The sequence below is a fragment of the Poeciliopsis prolifica genome, unplaced genomic scaffold (genome assembly GCF_027474105.1).
Source record: "Poeciliopsis prolifica strain line A6 unplaced genomic scaffold, Auburn_PproV2 SCAFFOLD022, whole genome shotgun sequence".
NCBI lineage: Eukaryota > Metazoa > Chordata > Actinopteri > Cyprinodontiformes > Poeciliidae > Poeciliopsis > Poeciliopsis prolifica.
In genome coordinates this window covers 697,919-715,823 of record NW_026562397.1, presented here as the reverse complement: position 1 = coordinate 715,823, position 17,905 = coordinate 697,919, and the positions used below count along the sequence as shown (strand labels likewise).

Genomic DNA, 17,905 nt, shown 5'->3' with positions numbered 1-17,905 from the left:
AGTGGCAAAATACAAAGAACAATTCGTTTAGATATATAAGAACACTAAAGTGCTAATTGGAGCTGTAAATATATTGATGATATTCAAAACACATTTGGAGCCAATGACAGTTTATTTTCGTTGTTGTTGTTTTTTTTTTGTTGTTGTTTTTGTTTTGTTTTTTAGCGGCTGTCAGCGGAAGCGGCAGAGACGCGGCTCACTTCCAGCCTTCACAGCAGCCGCCTCTGTCTGATTCAGGGACAGGATCACTTTTTGTTTCTGTTTTTGTTTTCTAAGTGACGCCTGTGGCCCGAACAGAGCAGCTGCTTCCCCGAAAAGAACGAAAAGAAAAAGGGAAAAGAGAGACAGCTCACATCTGACACCGAGTCATGACCGAGGCGGAGAAGTGGAGCGGAGCCGCAGATGAGGCAGCAGAGGGGGCCGGAGGGGCTCGCACATGCAACACTTCAGGGTAAATACAAAGAGACAGGGGATTGTTGTCGTTGCGGTGCATCAGCCGACCGGCGCCGGGCGGCTCGCAAACAACCCGAGTCCGAGTTCAGCGCAGCGCAGCGCAGCGCGACGCGGCGCGGCGCTGTTCCTGCGGAGGCTCAGCGGAGCAGGGCGTCCGGGGGCCGGTGAGTGCGGGAGACCAATCCCCGCACAGTCCGCACTGTTTAACCCGATCCGAGCCGCCGGAGACCCCGCGCTACCGCGGCCTGTTGTCGGATCCCACTCAGCACTAAATCATGTCATCGCCGCGCCTGTTTGATGTGGAAGTAGAAGCGACGCAGAAGGAAACATGAGCGGCAACAACACAAGTCCAATCACAAAAAGAAATAGAAGAGAAGTTCAATAAACTTTCACCTGCTAAACAAGGAAGAATTTCACTGAAGTGGACACTCACCGCTTTCTTCCTCCCTGAATTTTCTCTCAGACTATATTCATCGTGATTCTTTTCGTTTCCTCTTTTTTTTTCTTTTTTTAACGCAGCTTGTGCCTCTTCCAGCCCTCAGTGCACCGCTGCTGCTGCTGCTGCTGCTGCCGCCTCCCCGACACCTTGACCAGGAAACACGGCCAGGCTGAGCTGCTCTCTCCCCGAAGAGGCTGTGGATGTTTGAGGCGAGGCATAGCTAACCCTAGCCGGCACAGTGTGAAGCAAATCCACCCTAAGCGCAATAAACAGCCGACCAATAACTACAGTGTGTGTTAATATGGAGAGCGGCTGCAGAGAGCAGCGATTCTGGGAGATCAGACTCTCCGAAATGCTCAAACAGCTGCGAGTCAAGGATTTCCTGTTCTGAAACAGACTGTGAAGCAGCGGAGCTGCTCTCCTGCTCAGAGGTGAGTATGTAGACAATGAGTCTGTGGACAGGTTGCTTTTTTTTCCGGAGGCGACGTTGTAAAAACGCAAGCCGAGAGAGATGATGCCTCTACCGGCCAAGCACTGAGGGCTGACCCGGTGTTTGGCTTGGAAATGGGGGTGGGATTTCCCGATCTTTCCTGTCATTGGTTAATATTTTATTCTGTTGACATGTTTTCTTACTGCTAATGCTTCCGACACCTTCTTGCCCCTCCACCCCTCCTCCTCTCCTCTCATAGAGTCTGGCCGGAGCTGTCAGAACCACGCCTATAGGGGCCCACAATTGGTCCAGAAAGCGTAAAATCAGCAATCAAAGGGGCTTGGTTCATTAGTGCTGGGGATGGAGGCAGGAAGGACATGTGAGATAGTAACAGATCAGCAGTGAACAGGGCCACATCTCTTCAGTCAGGGTGGAATGACTGAAGTAGAGGAGACATTGCGCAGCCGGGCTGAGCCGTCACAGCGCCGCCGACACTGAAGGACTCAGCCGAGGAACCGAAGGAGGAAAAAAGACACCAGCAGTAAACTCCGGTCTGTTTTTTTCTACCCGACAACACGTCGAGTGTTTTGGCAAGAGGCTGCAAACGTCTGCGCCGCTTCAAAGAAATTATCTGCCGTCGAAGCGCAGAGCTACACTGGCTCCGGGTCGGGGCGGAGATACTACTAAAACATCAATCGTTGTTTCACTTCGCTTTTTGTGGATGCACCGATGAGAGATCCAGTTTTCACAGGGACTGCGATGGCTTATCACCCTTTCCACCCACACCGGCCGACCGACTTCCCCATGTCCGCCTTTCTAGCAGCCGCGCAGCCTTCCTTCTTCCCGGCGCTCAGCCTTCCTCCCGGGGCGCTCACCAAGCCTATCCCGGAGCACGGCCTGGCCGGGGCGGCGGAGGCTGGACTCCACCCGGCCCTCAGCCACCATCAGGCGGCTCATCTCCGCAGCATGAAGAGCCTGGAGCCCGAGGAGGAAGTGGATGACGACCCCAAAGTAACCCTGGAAGCCAAGGATCTTTGGGACCAGTTTCATAAACTCGGAACGGAGATGGTTATTACCAAGTCTGGGAGGTAAGAATTCCTCCTAGTTCTAATCAAACCTCAAACCGAGTCTCAGTTTTCCTGTAAAAAAAAATCGGTTAAAGACAAAAATAAATAAATAGTAAAACTTGTTAGATTTAAGCTGCAGCAACCAGTAAATGCTGCGTTAGGCCTTCACCAACAGATGGTTAGTCTGCTGGTAAAAACCAGAATCCAAACCAAGAGAGCATTTGAAGAAAACAACACATTTAGCTCAAATTAACCCAAAACGTTCTGCTTTAAATGTAGTTTCTGTCCTGGGTTTGTTGTTGTTTTTTGTATTTTTGTTTTGTTTTTGTAATGTTAGCTTCGTGGGGCTAAAACTGTTTTATTTACAGTGTAATTTCGCCCGTCTCGGGGGTCAGAGAGCATATTTGCGGTATTTTGGGGGGATTGTGTTCTGAGCTTTTATCGGGTTTTATCTTTCAAACTGCATTCATGGAGACAGCAGAGCTTCTGGCTTTTATAAACAGGCTGTCACTTCAAAACGCAGGGAGGTGAAGCAGTGTGCTCATAAATACACTGCTGGACAACACACACACACACACACACACACACACACACGCGCGCGCGCGCGCGCACACACGTACACAGAAAGAGAGAGATGAACAGACACACTGTGGATTTTTCTCTGTAATAAAATCAAATGGGACAGCTGCTGTGGTTTTCCTGCGTCCTCTCCACTGCGTCGAGGCGCCGCGGTGACTTCCCCTGTTTCTCCTCTGCAGAAGGATGTTTCCCCCGTTCAAGGTGCGGATAAACGGCCTGGATAAAAAAGCCAAATACATCCTGCTGATGGACATCGTGGCGGCGGACGACTGCCGCTACAAGTTCCACAACTCTCGGTGGATGGTTGCGGGCAAGGCCGACCCGGAGATGCCTAAGAGGATGTACATCCACCCGGATAGCCCGGCCACCGGTGAGCAGTGGATGGCCAAGCCTGTTGCCTTCCACAAACTCAAGCTGACCAACAACATTTCGGACAAGCACGGATTTGTAAGTAGACTAAATCAGCGTGAAAGCGGTTGGCTTGGCGGAATTATTCGTTTTATGTGCGCAAGTGGGAGTTTGGGCTGGACGTAATGATGTTAGTGGTGAAGTTTAGGTCAGGAAACAGTTTTATGATTTGGAAAGTGGGTCAGAGAAAAAATGTCAGCGACGGGAATAACAGCGAGGGACATTGCTTCACTGCGATACAAACTATTCTAAATCTAAAAATCAAACAAAAGTTCTTCGAAATCCAAATTCGAATATTCTCTGCTTGCCCACATGGTTGTTGACAGAGATTATTCCTTCCATCGCGGCTCGGCTGGTTTAGAGGCAGGCTGGGTTTTCCTGCTCCTCGATCGGATCCTTGCTGTCGCTGCTGGGAGGAAGAAAAGAGAAGAGAAAAAAATGAGTGTTAGCGGGATTAGGTGGTGTGTTGTCGAATCGGGTCAGAGACAAACAAAATGAAATGTGTGTGAAAGGCAAAGAAGCCTGTTACTGAATAATATTTTATAATATGTCAACCTACTATTATGATCCCTGTACGGTGTATTTTATTTGAATGAAATGTAAAGAGTCCGGCTGCAGGAGCAAACTGAAGCTCAAGTCGTTATGAAAGCTGCAGCAGGACTTTTGTGTTCATGCTTTTAAATGTGCCTGTGTTGGTTGAAAATGTTCTACAAAATTAGCATTATATTATTTTTCACATTTATTGCCGGTTTTATTTAAAACTTCTAAACATTTGATGTCAAATTTCACAATTAATATTTTTTGAATAATCGTGGAAATAATCTCCAAAAACTCTAGCTAAATATCTATAATTTCAATTAAAAAAAATTCCCCCACTAAAATTGGGGGAATTACGATATGTATTTTTTTTCCCTCCTGTGGTTTTGATCCCTTATGACAACATGTGTGGCCTGCTCTGCTTCTGTCCCTTTACCCTGAACTAATTACAGACAAGTGTTATGTGGCCAGTAATTATAACAGCGCGCTGGATGATCCACCTCTGCATATTTAGCCTCAGTCATGCTCCGATATTTACGCCAAAGCTGTGCTTCTTTGTGTGTGTTGGTCCAGACCATCCTGAACTCCATGCACAAGTACCAGCCCAGGTTCCACATAGTGCGGGCCAACGACATCCTGAAGCTGCCCTACAGCACCTTCAGAACCTACGTGTTCCCGGAGACCGAGTTCGTTGCGGTGACGGCCTACCAGAACGACAAGGTGAGCCGCTGCCGCCTGCAACGTCCGCCGGCGGCCACTAATATGGCCGCTATGGTTTGCATAATAAATGTCCTGCATGCATCCACCTCCCCTCCCCCAACACCGCCGCCAAAAACCCTGAAGACTTAATCTGATTTTGTAGGTCGCCTAATTTTCCTGCTTAGGACTCCCATGTTCCACTTGCTTTTTTTAATTGCTTGGATTTGTGTGTGGAGAAGATTTATCTCACAGGGTCTTGGCCGCGTGTTTTCTGCCGGCATGAAGGCGTAACAGATGCGTAATATACAAATTGGTCGAGTAAATATTACAAAAAAAAAGTGTTTGGTTAATTTTTGGCTTCAAGTAGAATTAATTTGATCTTATTTATTTATTTATTTATTATTTTGTCTAGAATACATGCTTATTGAATAACATGACTGTTATTTCGGAGCTGACTTTGTGAGCCTTTATCTCTAGTATTGAGGGTAATTTTGGGTTTGTGTCCGGACGGGTGGAATCCGAGGTGTGTTTCTGGAGCTCTTTGTAAAAGTTTGTGCTGAAGAGTCACCATCGATTAGAGGTCCAGGATTGAGGAGAGTTGCTGGACATTCTGTCAGTTCCGATTGAAAAATGCCGGAAGCGTTTTATTAGCTGAGCTCTGAGGGCCTCCAGGAGCCCCGAAAAAAAAAACAGGCATTTTTTATTCTGCTCCGACTCCGGTCATAGGTCGACCCAGACCCGGTCTGGTTCAGAACACGTGGCATTCCCAACTGCGATCCAAATCGCATTATTAATTATTATGATTCTAATTATTTGTTCCAGTATGGCACCATTTTTCCTGCTGACGATCAAAGACTCGTCAAGGCACATGAAGAATATTTCATACTAGAATTTCTCTCTGGGGGCCGATAAGAATAACGCCCCCATTTTACACATTTATTAATAATGCAAATCCAGGGCAGCAGTGGCCGCTGCCCAGCTCTGGGCCTGAGTTAATCCCAGCCGTTTTCCTTCAATAGGAACCAGCTGGCGAAACCAACTGGGCTTCATTTAACTGAATGTAATAAACGTGTTTTCTTGTTTGTGCTTTTTGGGCAGATAACGCAGCTGAAAATCGACAACAACCCTTTTGCTAAAGGATTCAGAGACACCGGCAACGGCAGGAGAGAGAAAAGGTACGGAACCAACACCTGCTAAATGAGTGCATGTGCGCATGCGCGTCCCCCTTACTGCTGTATTATTATTATTATTATTATTATTATTATTATTATTATTATTATTATTATTATTATTATTATTATTATTATTATTATTTACAGGAAACAGCTGACCATGCCTTCACTGCGGATGTATGAGGACCAATGCAAAGCGGACCGGGAGGGCGCGGATTCGGACGCCTCCTCCAGCGAGCCTCAGGCCGGCCGAGATGCAGCCCACTCCCCGCTGGGCGCCAGCACCAGCCCGCTAAGGTTCAGCAGGCCCAGCCGAGGTGAGAAACATTATCCTGCTGTTTGTCTGTTTGTCTGGCGGCAGGACAGTAATATTAATTATTGTGGATGAATGACGGAATCCGAACCTTCAGTCCAGTGTTGTGTTGGTTAATCCATCATAATGTTATTCATCGAATTGGATCATATTCTGACCCTCATCATTCAGCTATTTTATAAGAAATTTTGTATTTACCGGCGGGAACAACAGCAACATAATAATAAAAATAATAATAATAACAATAATAAAAAAAATAAAATAATAATAATAATAATAGTTGTTGTTGTGAACTTTGAGTGAACCTAGTGCACACAGACACATGACGATGAAAAGATCCAGTTTGGATTTTAAAACTCTGTTTTTGAACTTTTGAAAAAATGTATAAAACTTTTCTCCCTCTTCTCCTCCAGATCTCATTTTTCCAACATATTTGTGACATTTTTTACTCTAAATGCATAAAATTTTAATAGCTACAATCTGTGCCTAATTCCATTGCTTTATTATTTTTTTTTTTCATTAGAAACAAAACACATACAAATTAAACATACACACCACAAACTTTAAAACCCCATGGATTTTTAATCCGGGCTATATGGTGTATGTAGGCATGCTGCTCATTTTGAGAGCAACCGTTGATGTTTAGAAGATGTTTGGTTGTTTTTCATTCTCTGCTCATTTGTTCGGTGGAGAACTGGACTCATGCATCGTCCCACTTTCTGTGTTTCAGATGAGAAAACACTCACAGACAGTGAGCAGGAGCTGGAGCAGCAGGACGATCGCTGCACAGGCTCCAACAGCCCGGGGACTGAACCTGTGTCCCCTTACAGCTCCAGGTGTGAGGAGCGTGTGAGGGACCGGCCCAGTGCCGAGAAGAAGGATGAATCCATATTCAGTATAAGGAATTTAGAGAAGGACAAAGCAGAGAGCAGGCACAGGAAGGATACCACAGAGGTGTTGACTAAGGACGCTGAGGCTGGAGGCACCACTGCCACTAAGGACACATTCTCCCCTCTAGTGGTCCAAACTGAGAGCCCCTCACACTTCAGCCCAGGTCACCTACAAAGCCTGGCTCTGTCTGGGCTCCACAGTCAGCAGTTCTTTAACCCCCTGAGCACCGGATCGCCGCTTTTGTTTCATCCCGGCCAGTTTGCCATGGCCCCTGGAGCCTTTTCTGCTATGGGAATGGGGCATCTATTGGCCTCTGTTTCAGGAGCAAGTGGTTTGGAAAACGGCAGCCTCTCCGCCCAGGGCACAGGAGGAACTCCTAACCCATTCCCCTTCCATCTGTCTCAGCACATGCTTGCCTCTCAGGTAAGGAGGGTCACACAGACCAAAAAAGTTTCACCTCTGTAAGCTTTATCAGACTACCTGACAGCAGCAAAGCAGAAACCCTTCAGTTGGACCTGAGTGTAGTCAGGCTAGATTTTCCCTTCTTAGGCACCTTACTGTTTATTCTGATCTCATTTTGCACAGTTCTTCACATACTAGGAGCTAACCTACCATGAATCAGCAGTTTTTTTTTCTTCTCTTTTAAGTTCATGTTGTAAGAATGAACAGTAAAATGCACAAAGCGTGTAGAACTCCTAAGTAATTTATTGTTAATTTAGAAGAGTTCACTCATAAAAACATGTTGGGTTTTTTTGTTGTTGTTTTGGTTTTAAGTAGATCACTGGGTTTAGAGGATAAAATAATACATTGCTCAGACGATGAAGATGCTTACTGCTTTGGTGTCACACCAGCCCTGCCTTGTAAATTCCTGCAGTGAATAAGGAAAGTTTCTCTAAAGTGTTTCTCTTGTGTGTTGTAGGGCATCCCCATGCCTCCTTTTGGAGGTCTTTTCCCGTATCCGTACACCTACATGGCAGCTGCAGCAGCTGCAGCTTCGGCCTCGGCCTCGGCTCTCCCTGCGACCAGCACATCCAGCCCGCTCTCCAGAAATCCCTTCCTGGGCTCATCCCGTCCCCGCCTACGCTTCAACCCCTACCAGCTCCCAGTGTCGCTGCCCCAGAGCTCCAGCCTCCTCACTACCAGCCTACCCAGCAGCCTTAGCCTGGGCAACGAGTCATCCAAACCTGGCAGCAGGGAGAGCAGCCCGGCCCCAGATCACCACAGCAACCATAAGACAGGGGGATTGGGTGGAAGGGTGGCCTCTCCCAAAACCTCCATGAAGGACTCTGTAAACGAGCTGCAGAGCATTCAGAGACTGGTCAGTGGCCTGGAGGGCCAGCGGGAACCCTCTCCCCCTGCAGACTCTCCAAAGTGATGAGGACTTTGTGTCTGGGGTGAAGACTACCAGAGAACTTTGGGTGCAAATGTCCTGTACAGCACATCACAGACACTGAGATGAGAGGTTTGACAGACGAGAGTCTATGAAGGTTAATTATAAAAATATTTTCAGAACAAAGCTGCGGGTACAGAAAAATATAGCCTGTCATTATAAGAAATCTGTTTTATTTTTTTGTTTTGTTTTCACAAGTATTGAAGGTTTCCTACCATGCTGACTGGTTTACAGAGAAAATCTCTCTGAGACATTTTCACCACAACCACTGAGTCCTGCTGTTTGACACCCTCTGCTCAAACCCACCAGGTACATCATCATCATACTTTTCTAAATGAGCTAAGAATGATTTGAAAAATCCTAAATTACAATTCTACAGCAATAGAAATCAAATTGCTTATCAAAACCTTTAACCACTTATGTTCAAGGACATGGAGCTTTGGCATGTGGTCATTTAGGATGAACCACGAGGGGTCTGGAGGGGCCTGCAGGGGCCCATGTATGGGTGAGCCTGCAGCTGCACGCACATATATGGAGCATTTGAAGCTTTCAGCATCCAAGTTTTTTATATATATATATGTTTTTTTTTTTTTTTTTTTTTTTGTTTGTTTTGGGGGTTTTTTTTTTGTTTGTTTGTTTGTTTTGTTTTGTTTTTTTGCTAAACCGACCCTGGAACAGGAGCCTCGTGACGGCAGGTCTGCTTATTTCACAAAAAGGGATGGAAGGTGAAAATTCCGTCGAACAGACTAACCGCTCATCATTTCATGCCAGAAATATTCTTGCTGAACTATTTATGTAATTAAAATTTTCTGTAAATAAATCTAAGATCAAGAATATGCAATTGGTATTAATTTATTCGATGCTGTATATTAGCGTGTATATATACTTTTTTTTGTCGGTTACTTTCCTGTTCCCCTTCTCGTTGACCCTCACTTCCCTATGCTAAATGAACATATACTGTAAATTGGAGATATTTAGCGCTTGTCGGTTTGGAAAAGAAAACAAACAACTGTATCGCAATTTTTTTTAATTGTAATATTATTTTTAGGAGATGAGTGTGCCATGTTTTTTGTCCACATCCACAAACAAACAGAGAGGAAGAAATCCGCAAGGATTCAAGGAAAGGAAAAAAACTCACCTCAGGTTATTTTAATAAAGTCAGGAGTTCCTCTTATGTGCGCAACGTTCATACTCATGAATTTATTTAAAGATGGAACTGTCTTGTTTATGCTGGTTTTCCTCTTTTTTGAGTTGTCTCACACTTTCAATAAAAAAAATCGTTGTGATTAAAACTTCCATCATTTTTTTTTTTGTTTGTTTTCATCCTGATGTTTGGTTTGATGAAATATTGGCAGAAATTGTGCGAGTGACTTTAAATGATGCCAGGCATGAACTCGCGCAGAGCTTTTACGCAAAAGCAGGTGGTGCTATGGCGCCATCTGCCGGTCACATAAAGGAGAAAGTCGTATTTTTAATGTGGTTTGTTGAATTTGAAAAGAAATATACGGCTTATGTATGCATGATTAAAAGTATCGATCTAAAATAGGCGTCTTGAATGGTCGGAAATGAGATGATTTTGCGTTGACGTAGCAGCTGATTGGTCGGTATTTTCATCCTCGCCGTCGTCATTATTTGGCCTGTCACATTCAACGAACAAAAAAATAGATCACAAATGTCCTGCGCTTATTCTGCGGTCTATGTTAGGTGTGTGACGTCACCTAGGTCTATTTTCACTGTTACGCTCACAATCAATCAGCACTTCCTTCACTATTGTGTGCACACTTGTATTTTTAGAAAGCGTCGAGTAATGTCTGTATTTATAGGAAGCTCTCTCACATCCTCTGCAGCCGGACGACAAAATCCAAGAGTTTCAGTGTGAAGCGGGGCCGTGGTGTGGGAACAAACTCCCAGTCTGTCCAGCGGGGAAATGAAAATAAATAATCCTGATGATAATAATGGAGCTCTTCATTAGCAGAGATGATGTCTGCAGCTGAACTCAGCGACACAAACATGATTAGACCGAGTTTCAGCCGGCCGGCTTCTCTGAACTCTTCGGTGTGAAGTCTGTGTGTGTGTGTGTGTGTGTGTGTGTGTGTGTGTGTGTGTGTGTGTGTGTGTGTGTGTGTGTGTGTGTGTGTGTGTGAGCATGACGCAGGGGTGTGTGTGTGTGTGTGTGTGTGTGTGTGTGTGTGTGTGTGTGTGTGTGTGTGTGTGTGTGTGTGTGTGTGTGTGTGTGTGTCAGGGGGAGTATGGGGCAGCAGACAGCCTTTTGTCCGGGACCCGGCGCCTGTCGCCTGCCTGCCGGCCACAGCCTACACACCACCCCGCTTCCTAATTAGAGGACCCCACCCCTCCCCGTCATCCTCTCCTCCTGCCCTTCTTCTTCTTCTTCATTTTCTTTTCTTTCTGCAGGGACAATTACAAAACTCTCATTCTATCACGGGGGCCATTGTTGTCACTCTGTTATCTTCAATTAACGAGCAGAGCGACTGGACCTGGCGCTCCGGGAGAGAAAAGTATTTGTCTAAATCAATCAGTCAATGGGTGATCAATAGGCTCCCGTGGAGGCCCCGTGGATCATAACTAATGACTGGTGACGGCGCGGGGTAAAAAGGCCAGGATTATTCACAAGTTGTGAAATGATCGGTGCGGCTCCATGTTGTTGTCTGAGCGCTTGCAGGGCAGCAGGTGAAGCTGCGCAGTTCGTTTTGGCGCAGAAGACGAACAGCGCATTTATGTTGGGGCAGCGAGAAAACTGAGGAGCCACGTTCCCTACATCCAGTGTTGAGTCATGGTTTTCCTGTCACTGAAAGCTTTGCTTCATGAGAGGAAGCTGGACGTTTAATGAATTTAACACAATAATATAAAACACTTCAGTTATTTTTCCCATTTATTTATTTTGTTTTCATTGGGTTACATTTCTTCTATTTCAACACATTTAGGTCCGTTTCTAATCTAATCAATTTGAGACAGTTATTGTTGTATGTGTGATGGGAAAATGCTTGCAGCAGAAATGAACATTTTGTTTGACAGATTTATTAAGCGAATATGATAATACCTTTAGATGTATTTTACATTTCATATCTTATTTTTGCATTTTGTTTTATTTGTTGCTGCCATATTTGGGACTTAGAAATCAGGTGGTCCGGAGCTCAGACATATAGGCTATATTTGATAAGTAATTGCAATTTACATTGCAATTTGCAATTTACATTTATTTTACATTTTACATTCATTTATTTATGTCCAAAATGAAATGACCAAATCAACAAAATTACAGGATGATTTTTATGTGGCATCTCAGTATTTTGGGAAGCTTAATGTTGGGTCTGGCTTGTTTACTGTAAAGCGTGGAGCTGGAATAAGAGCTGGAATGGCTTGTCTCAACTGGAGTTATGTGATGTCTTTGTTAAATTGAAGCTTTAGCTGTTTTGTGTTTCTCTTGACTTTACTGCCCAGATCTGCTTTAATTTCACCTGGATTTGTCTGCTTCGCGTTCTGGAGGTTATTATGCAAAAAGAGGAAACGAAAGAGCTGAATGGACTCAAATCTGAAGCTTTTACGCATAATGACCTTAAACTTGACGCAGCATCTAAACGCTACAATTAGTTCCTAATTTGCTGTAAAGTTGCTCAAAGCTTCGCGGATGTATCTGTGACTCACAGGGAACTATTACAACACGAAGGGCCTCACGGCGCTTCATGCTGCCTGTAGAGCGGGGGAAACATGCCTGGTCCCTGAAGGGAGTGTTACTGCGCTGCAGCTCTGCAGAATGCTCAGTCCGCCAGGCTGGCAGGGCAGCCACCCTATTGGCTGCTGGCTTCAGGTGCAGCCCTGACACTGGTCCACAGCTGAGCAGCCAGGAGCCAATCACAGCCCGGTGTGCTCCGGCAGGGGCCGGCAGACAGGAGGAGGAGGAGGGCTGAAATACTCAGCCTGTTACCTCACTCTAACAGTCTTGGGAGTTCATTTCTCACAGTCAAGCAGTATGATAAACAAAGTCAGACAGTGCAACATCTCTCCCTCTAATTGTCAGATAAAAGTGGGGGTGTTAATGAGGAAAGCTTTGAGGGAACAGTTCTAACGAAAGCAGATCTAATAAAACACCTCAGAAGCAGCCAGAGGTCACGTGGTCCGCAGACCCAGTTGAGGTGGGAATCAGAAGGAGCAGAGTCCAAACTTGCTGAATTTGTATTCAGCAAAACGTTGTGCATGTTTTCAAATCCATCTCTCTGTGTTTCCTTGTCTTGCATATTAAGGTGCAGGATGAGAGCAGACACGCAGGCTCGTCGCCCCCTCCTGGACACAAAGGCAGAAACGAGCCGAGAGCAAAAGAACGACTTTTATACCGTTCATTTCCTGCAAAACATTCCTTGTACTTCACTTGGTTCATTGTTTGCCCTCATATCGGTTTATGACTCAGAATACAAGAAAGAAAACAAGCGGAGTTTAATGGGCTGCAGAGACACAGATTCAGCTTTTGGGGCGAACTGCAGCATTAAATGTTTCTATGTATGTATATAAAATAATAATTCAGTTTGTTTCCATGTTGCTGTTGTTATTTTAACAAAATCCCTTTTAAAAATACGCAGAAAACTGAGTCGCCTCCTGGTGACAGCGCTGCTAAGTAAAATGTTCTGGAAAATGATTTTTGAACAGCTTCACTCAGCAGAACTCCGGATCTCAAACATAATTCATGTTTCTGAACTTTACTGTAAGGATGGTGCTGCTCACCTCTACCGCCACTAGATGGCAGGCTGACTTACTTAAATTTCTGTAGTTTTATATGATACATACAAAATGATGAATAACTGTCTAAAGAAAATATTTTCCCCATTAAAATACATTTTGGAGGATTTTAATAGCTATTAGAAATCTTTAAATTCCACTAAAGCATTTTAGTTTGCAAATGTAATGTTAAATACATTTGCAAACTAAAATGCAAATGCATTTGTAAATGTTCTGCAGTCATTGTGAAACACACAAGTCCTGGATTAAAGTGGGCGTCCCTCCTCTCCAAATAATAATTTAATAAAAGTAAAATTTAATTTAAGAAAAGTTTAACTACTTTATTTTTCGGGGTGAGGGGAAGTTGAAACATTTTGATTCAAATTTAATATTGCTGCTTTCCATATTCCAGCGTCCATATTCCGGAATGCTGACATGTTGTTAGAAATCAGTTCATTAACTTGATAAAACGAAAACAATTATTAGATCTTTATTTGAGAATAATTTACATTGAAGCAATATTTGAAGTTTGCTTCCAGTTTAAAGAAGCTCTAGAGCTGAAGCTTCCTGGCCTGAGTCGTGCTGATCAACAGCACAATTAGCTGGCAGGAACTGAACTCATTCCAGTGTTTTAGTGCTTGTTAACTTGCATCGTTTGTACAAGGAATGAAATCTACCCAAATAAAATATGCAAAGACATAAATCAATTCATTGATTACTTATTTTTTTGTTTAGACTTCATCACTTGTTGCTGTGACGGTTTCATCAATAATTCCAAAATCAGATATTAATGAAGTGAACATTCAGCAGGAAAACAGCATTAAATGACTTTTCCTGATATTTGGAGTTACAAAATGTTCTAACATTATAGACGGGAATTCTGATCATTCACGCAGTATAATAAAATCCAGTGATGAATGCTGATACTGGTGATATCATGAAGTGAAAACTTCATGATGTTTCAGCCAAATTATGTCAGAAGTAGTCGCATTTATTCTCATTTGTGGAGATGCAAATTAACCAGCTCCACGTTACGCCAGCACAAACAAATGTTCTGCATTATTGTGAACATGCAATGGCTTACATCATATTTTACTGCAACACGTTTGACCTGCTGACAAACAACCCTTCAAGAGTGTTGTGTCCTAATTGATTTTTACCCTCTAAATAAAGAACAAGTCAAGCTAGAGAAATGTAGAATCTCTCATTGTTTCTTAGAGGTGACACATTCTAATATAGAAATATAAATTACATATAAATGTATCTAAAATTTCCAACAACTCTGAGCAGTTGAGTTGTTTTTAACATCATATCACCATGACTGATGAAAAAACATGAAGAAAAAACCTTTATGTTAATACTATGGTTCATCCTCTTATGAGCTGCTCTGAAGATAAATTATAAACTGGGAGATGTTGAAGGGAAAAGCAGTAAATCATAGCCAAGCCAAACACTGTGAGACGACTAATGAAGTGGTTGCAGAGGCCCAGACTGGGTAGCCTCCATTTTGACACTCGTTACTGCAAAAGGAAACAGTGGCAGACCGTGTCGAAGCCGGCGCCTTTCTCTGACTTAGATAAAATGGCAGCAACAACCGCAAGAGCACATTTCAAACACAGTAGGAGCCTGTTGGGTGTCCAGGCAGAGAGGCTGGAATCGTCAAGGAAGCATTTAAAGGGGCAAAAAAAAAAGGAGAGTTGCATGTAACCAGGTAGAAATTATTTGCTGTAATGGCCCTGGTCCCACACACAGAGCTGACACTGAGTTAGCAAAGATTAGACTAACACTGTCTGTAATGATAAATGGTTATGTGAACCGAGTCAAGAAGCTGAGAGGGAACCAGGCACAAACCCCCCGACTCTTCAGGACGATCAGACAACATTTGCCTCTTCAGCTTCTTCTTTCAGAACAAAGATATTTTACGAGTGACGCAGCCAGTTGGAGCTTTAAGCTGGAAGCTGACTGGTAAAACTGGCGCGTTCTCTGTTGGTCTCTGGTAAAGTGACCCTGTGAAATATCCAAGAACTGAACTCTTGGACACTTTTGTTTCAGTGAGTCTTCTGTTAAGTGTTACATGGCTAAAGAGCATCAGAAAAAAATCAAAAACCATTTGTTCAGATGGAATCAATTCTTCAAAACACAGAATCATACAAAACCCTGCTGTGTTAAAAACATCCTGACTATGTAACAAACCTGTTCTGATACTATGGCATCAGATGACAACCTGAATTGCACATTTTAAGAGATTGGACATTCTGTGGTAATATTGTTAAAGTCAAACAACAATGGGAACAAGGTTTAGGGAAACAACTCACCTTTGAACAATAGTGATATATATTACAACATAAGAGCAACGTTTTCTAAATGTGTGAAATACAAAATCATAAGATAAAGATTTTCCATCAAAGATATGTGACTGAAAAAAAGCTCATAAAACAGCTACAGTGTCACAATTGTATGAGCAGGATTGTAGAAAGCAAAAATTCGGATGCATATGTGCCGGACATGTCTAGAAGTTAAGAGGTTTTGGGAAGAACCATAATTATATAATTATGTTTAATTATTGAGGAAGATCTGTTAATAAGTCCTGAGGTCTGTTTGCTGGGAGCAAAGATGGGAGGAGTGAGAACCGAGGCAACGCAGCAGCTGATGGCCGTCTCTCTCTGTGAGGAGCATCATACTGATGAGACAACAGAAGCTGAGCCCAGTCACTGGCTGAAAAAACTTTGGAGGTTTATATATAAATCACAAGATACATGAATTTTGTGATTTATTTTCATCTTGTGTGTGTGTGTGTGTGTGTGTGCATGCGTGTGCAGATGTGTGCGTATGTGTGTTCCTGTAAGCATGTGGGTGTGTGTGTGTCTGCATGAGCATGTGTGTGCGGTCCACTTTAGCTTCAAAATTCAGAAATTCAGAAGTTATGGTAGAAATGTGGAGTAGAAATATGACAATATTAGTACCAATGGACATTAATAAATAATCACTGTCATGTTGATGCTGAACATGTCCATCCCTTTATCTTTGATTGCCACTTCCAACACGACACAGTAAACCATCATAAAGTTCAAAAACAGGAGATGTCACTTCCTTTATGAGAGGCAGCATCACAAGTGGAATAAATCAAATCAAAACAGTGGTGAGAAAAACTGTTGGAGTCCTTCCACGACTCCCTATTTTGCCTGTTCCCCAGTGTTTCAGAACATCAGACCATAGATATTTTTCAGTCTAAGAAAGCACAAGTAAACATACAATGCAGTTGTAAATGCAGGTTTTCATTATCAAGGACATAACCTTGTGTGAAAAAGTGATTTTCTCCTGTTGTGGATCATTATCTTGCTGCAGAACTCAGGTTGGTTTCATCTTGAGGTCACCAACAGATTGCCGGATGTTCTCCTTCTGCAGAATTTATGGTTCCATTTATCACATCAAGTCTTCAACATCTTGAAGCAGCAAAACAGCCCAGCCCATCACACTACCACCATCATGCTTTACTCTTGGTATAATTTTATTTTTCTGAAATGCCTTGTCACTTTCACTCCATATGTAAGGGACACACGTCTTCCAAAGAGATCAGCTTTTGTCTTGTCAGTCCACAGAATGTTTTTCCAGATGTTTTGGGAATCATCAAGATGTGTTCTGGAAAAACTGTTTGCCCAGCTGTGGTTTTCATCATGAAGGCCATCTTTGCCATGTCTCTTTATAATGGTGGAGGCATGACCTCTGACCTGAACTGATGCAGATGATGCCTGCAGTTCTTTGGATGTTGCTGTGAGTCTTTTGTGACCTCTTGGACGAGTCATAGCTGAACTCTTTGGTCAACCAGCCTCCTGGGCAGCTAGATGTTTTTTGACATGTAAAAAAATAAGAGAACATGAAGGGGCAAACATTTTCACAATGTGAACTGAAAATTGAATATCAATTAAGTGAAAATTTCCACTCCTTAATTGGAAATTTATTACTTCTTCTTTCAGTGGGACTTGGAAAAGGAAACTATTTCTAGTCTTGGTCATTGCCATGTGTTGAAAAAATAAACCAAGAGACAAAATAATCAAATCAAGAGTCTGGAAACAACTGAACACATGGAGTCTAATGCCTTGAAATGTTTGAAAATCTGCGTCACATGTTTCATTATTCTCCAGTTTCTCAGTGCACAGAGAAACTGATACTGTTACTTTTATGGTGTTAGTAAAAAGATATGGTAGTTGGATAAAATCCATACTTTTATTGTTACATTGTTGATACCATCTGAGTTTCTCCTGTGAGATTCTCAAAGGGATTTCTCTGTTTCACACAAGCAGGCCCTCAGAAAGTCCATTTTAAATGCATGTTAGATGACTGCTAACTGGTCACTCACACTCAATTAAAAGCAGAGATACAGGGAAGTGCAACATGATGAATGACTGCCCAGTCTTTACTGCTAGCAACAGAGCAAAGCTGGCAGGATCTCACTGGGATGATGGGGGCAAAAACGTAGATCCTAACAATCCCACAATCCCTTTGAACTTTAATGACCCCTCAAGCAAACAGCAAAGAAGATTTCAGAGGAGCTTGTCTTTGTCACAAATATCACAGGCAAATATATGCTGCTGGTTTTAATTTAGCTCAGAGACTGGAACCAGTGACAACAATCCAACTACAGGGGGAGTTTCAGGCCCACCAGAAGCCGAGTGTTTCAAAAAGAAAAACAGAAATACTGTCAGAGAAGCTGGGACTCAGAGTCAGAAAGGTTGTAGTGGTGGAGGACTGGCGCTGATTGAGACCTTTGGCATTGAAGGAGTGCCTGGTCAAACCAGTTG

The 17,905-nt window shown here is 43.3% G+C and overlaps 1 protein-coding gene across 2 annotated transcripts; it reads left to right on the top strand.

The window, feature by feature from the left end:
• Positions 1 to 1,230: 1,230 nt before the first annotated feature.
• Positions 1,231 to 9,674, top strand: tbx2b (T-box transcription factor 2b). 2 transcript variants are annotated; one of them, XM_055045606.1, is made up of 8 exons: positions 1,231 to 1,323; positions 1,582 to 2,410; positions 3,148 to 3,415; positions 4,487 to 4,633; positions 5,711 to 5,787; positions 5,932 to 6,101; positions 6,828 to 7,411; positions 7,908 to 9,674. In XM_055045606.1, the coding sequence occupies exons 2-8, from the start codon at positions 2,052 to 2,054 to the stop codon at positions 8,361 to 8,363; spliced, it is 2,061 nt and encodes a 686-aa protein (XP_054901581.1). In that variant the 5' UTR covers positions 1,231 to 1,323; positions 1,582 to 2,051; the 3' UTR covers positions 8,364 to 9,674. The 2 variants fall into 2 exon arrangements, with proteins under 2 accessions (XP_054901581.1, XP_054901580.1); XM_055045605.1 differs by lacking the exon at positions 1,231 to 1,323 and adding an exon at positions 1,375 to 1,462.
• The last annotated feature ends 8,231 nt before the right edge of the window (positions 9,675 to 17,905 follow it).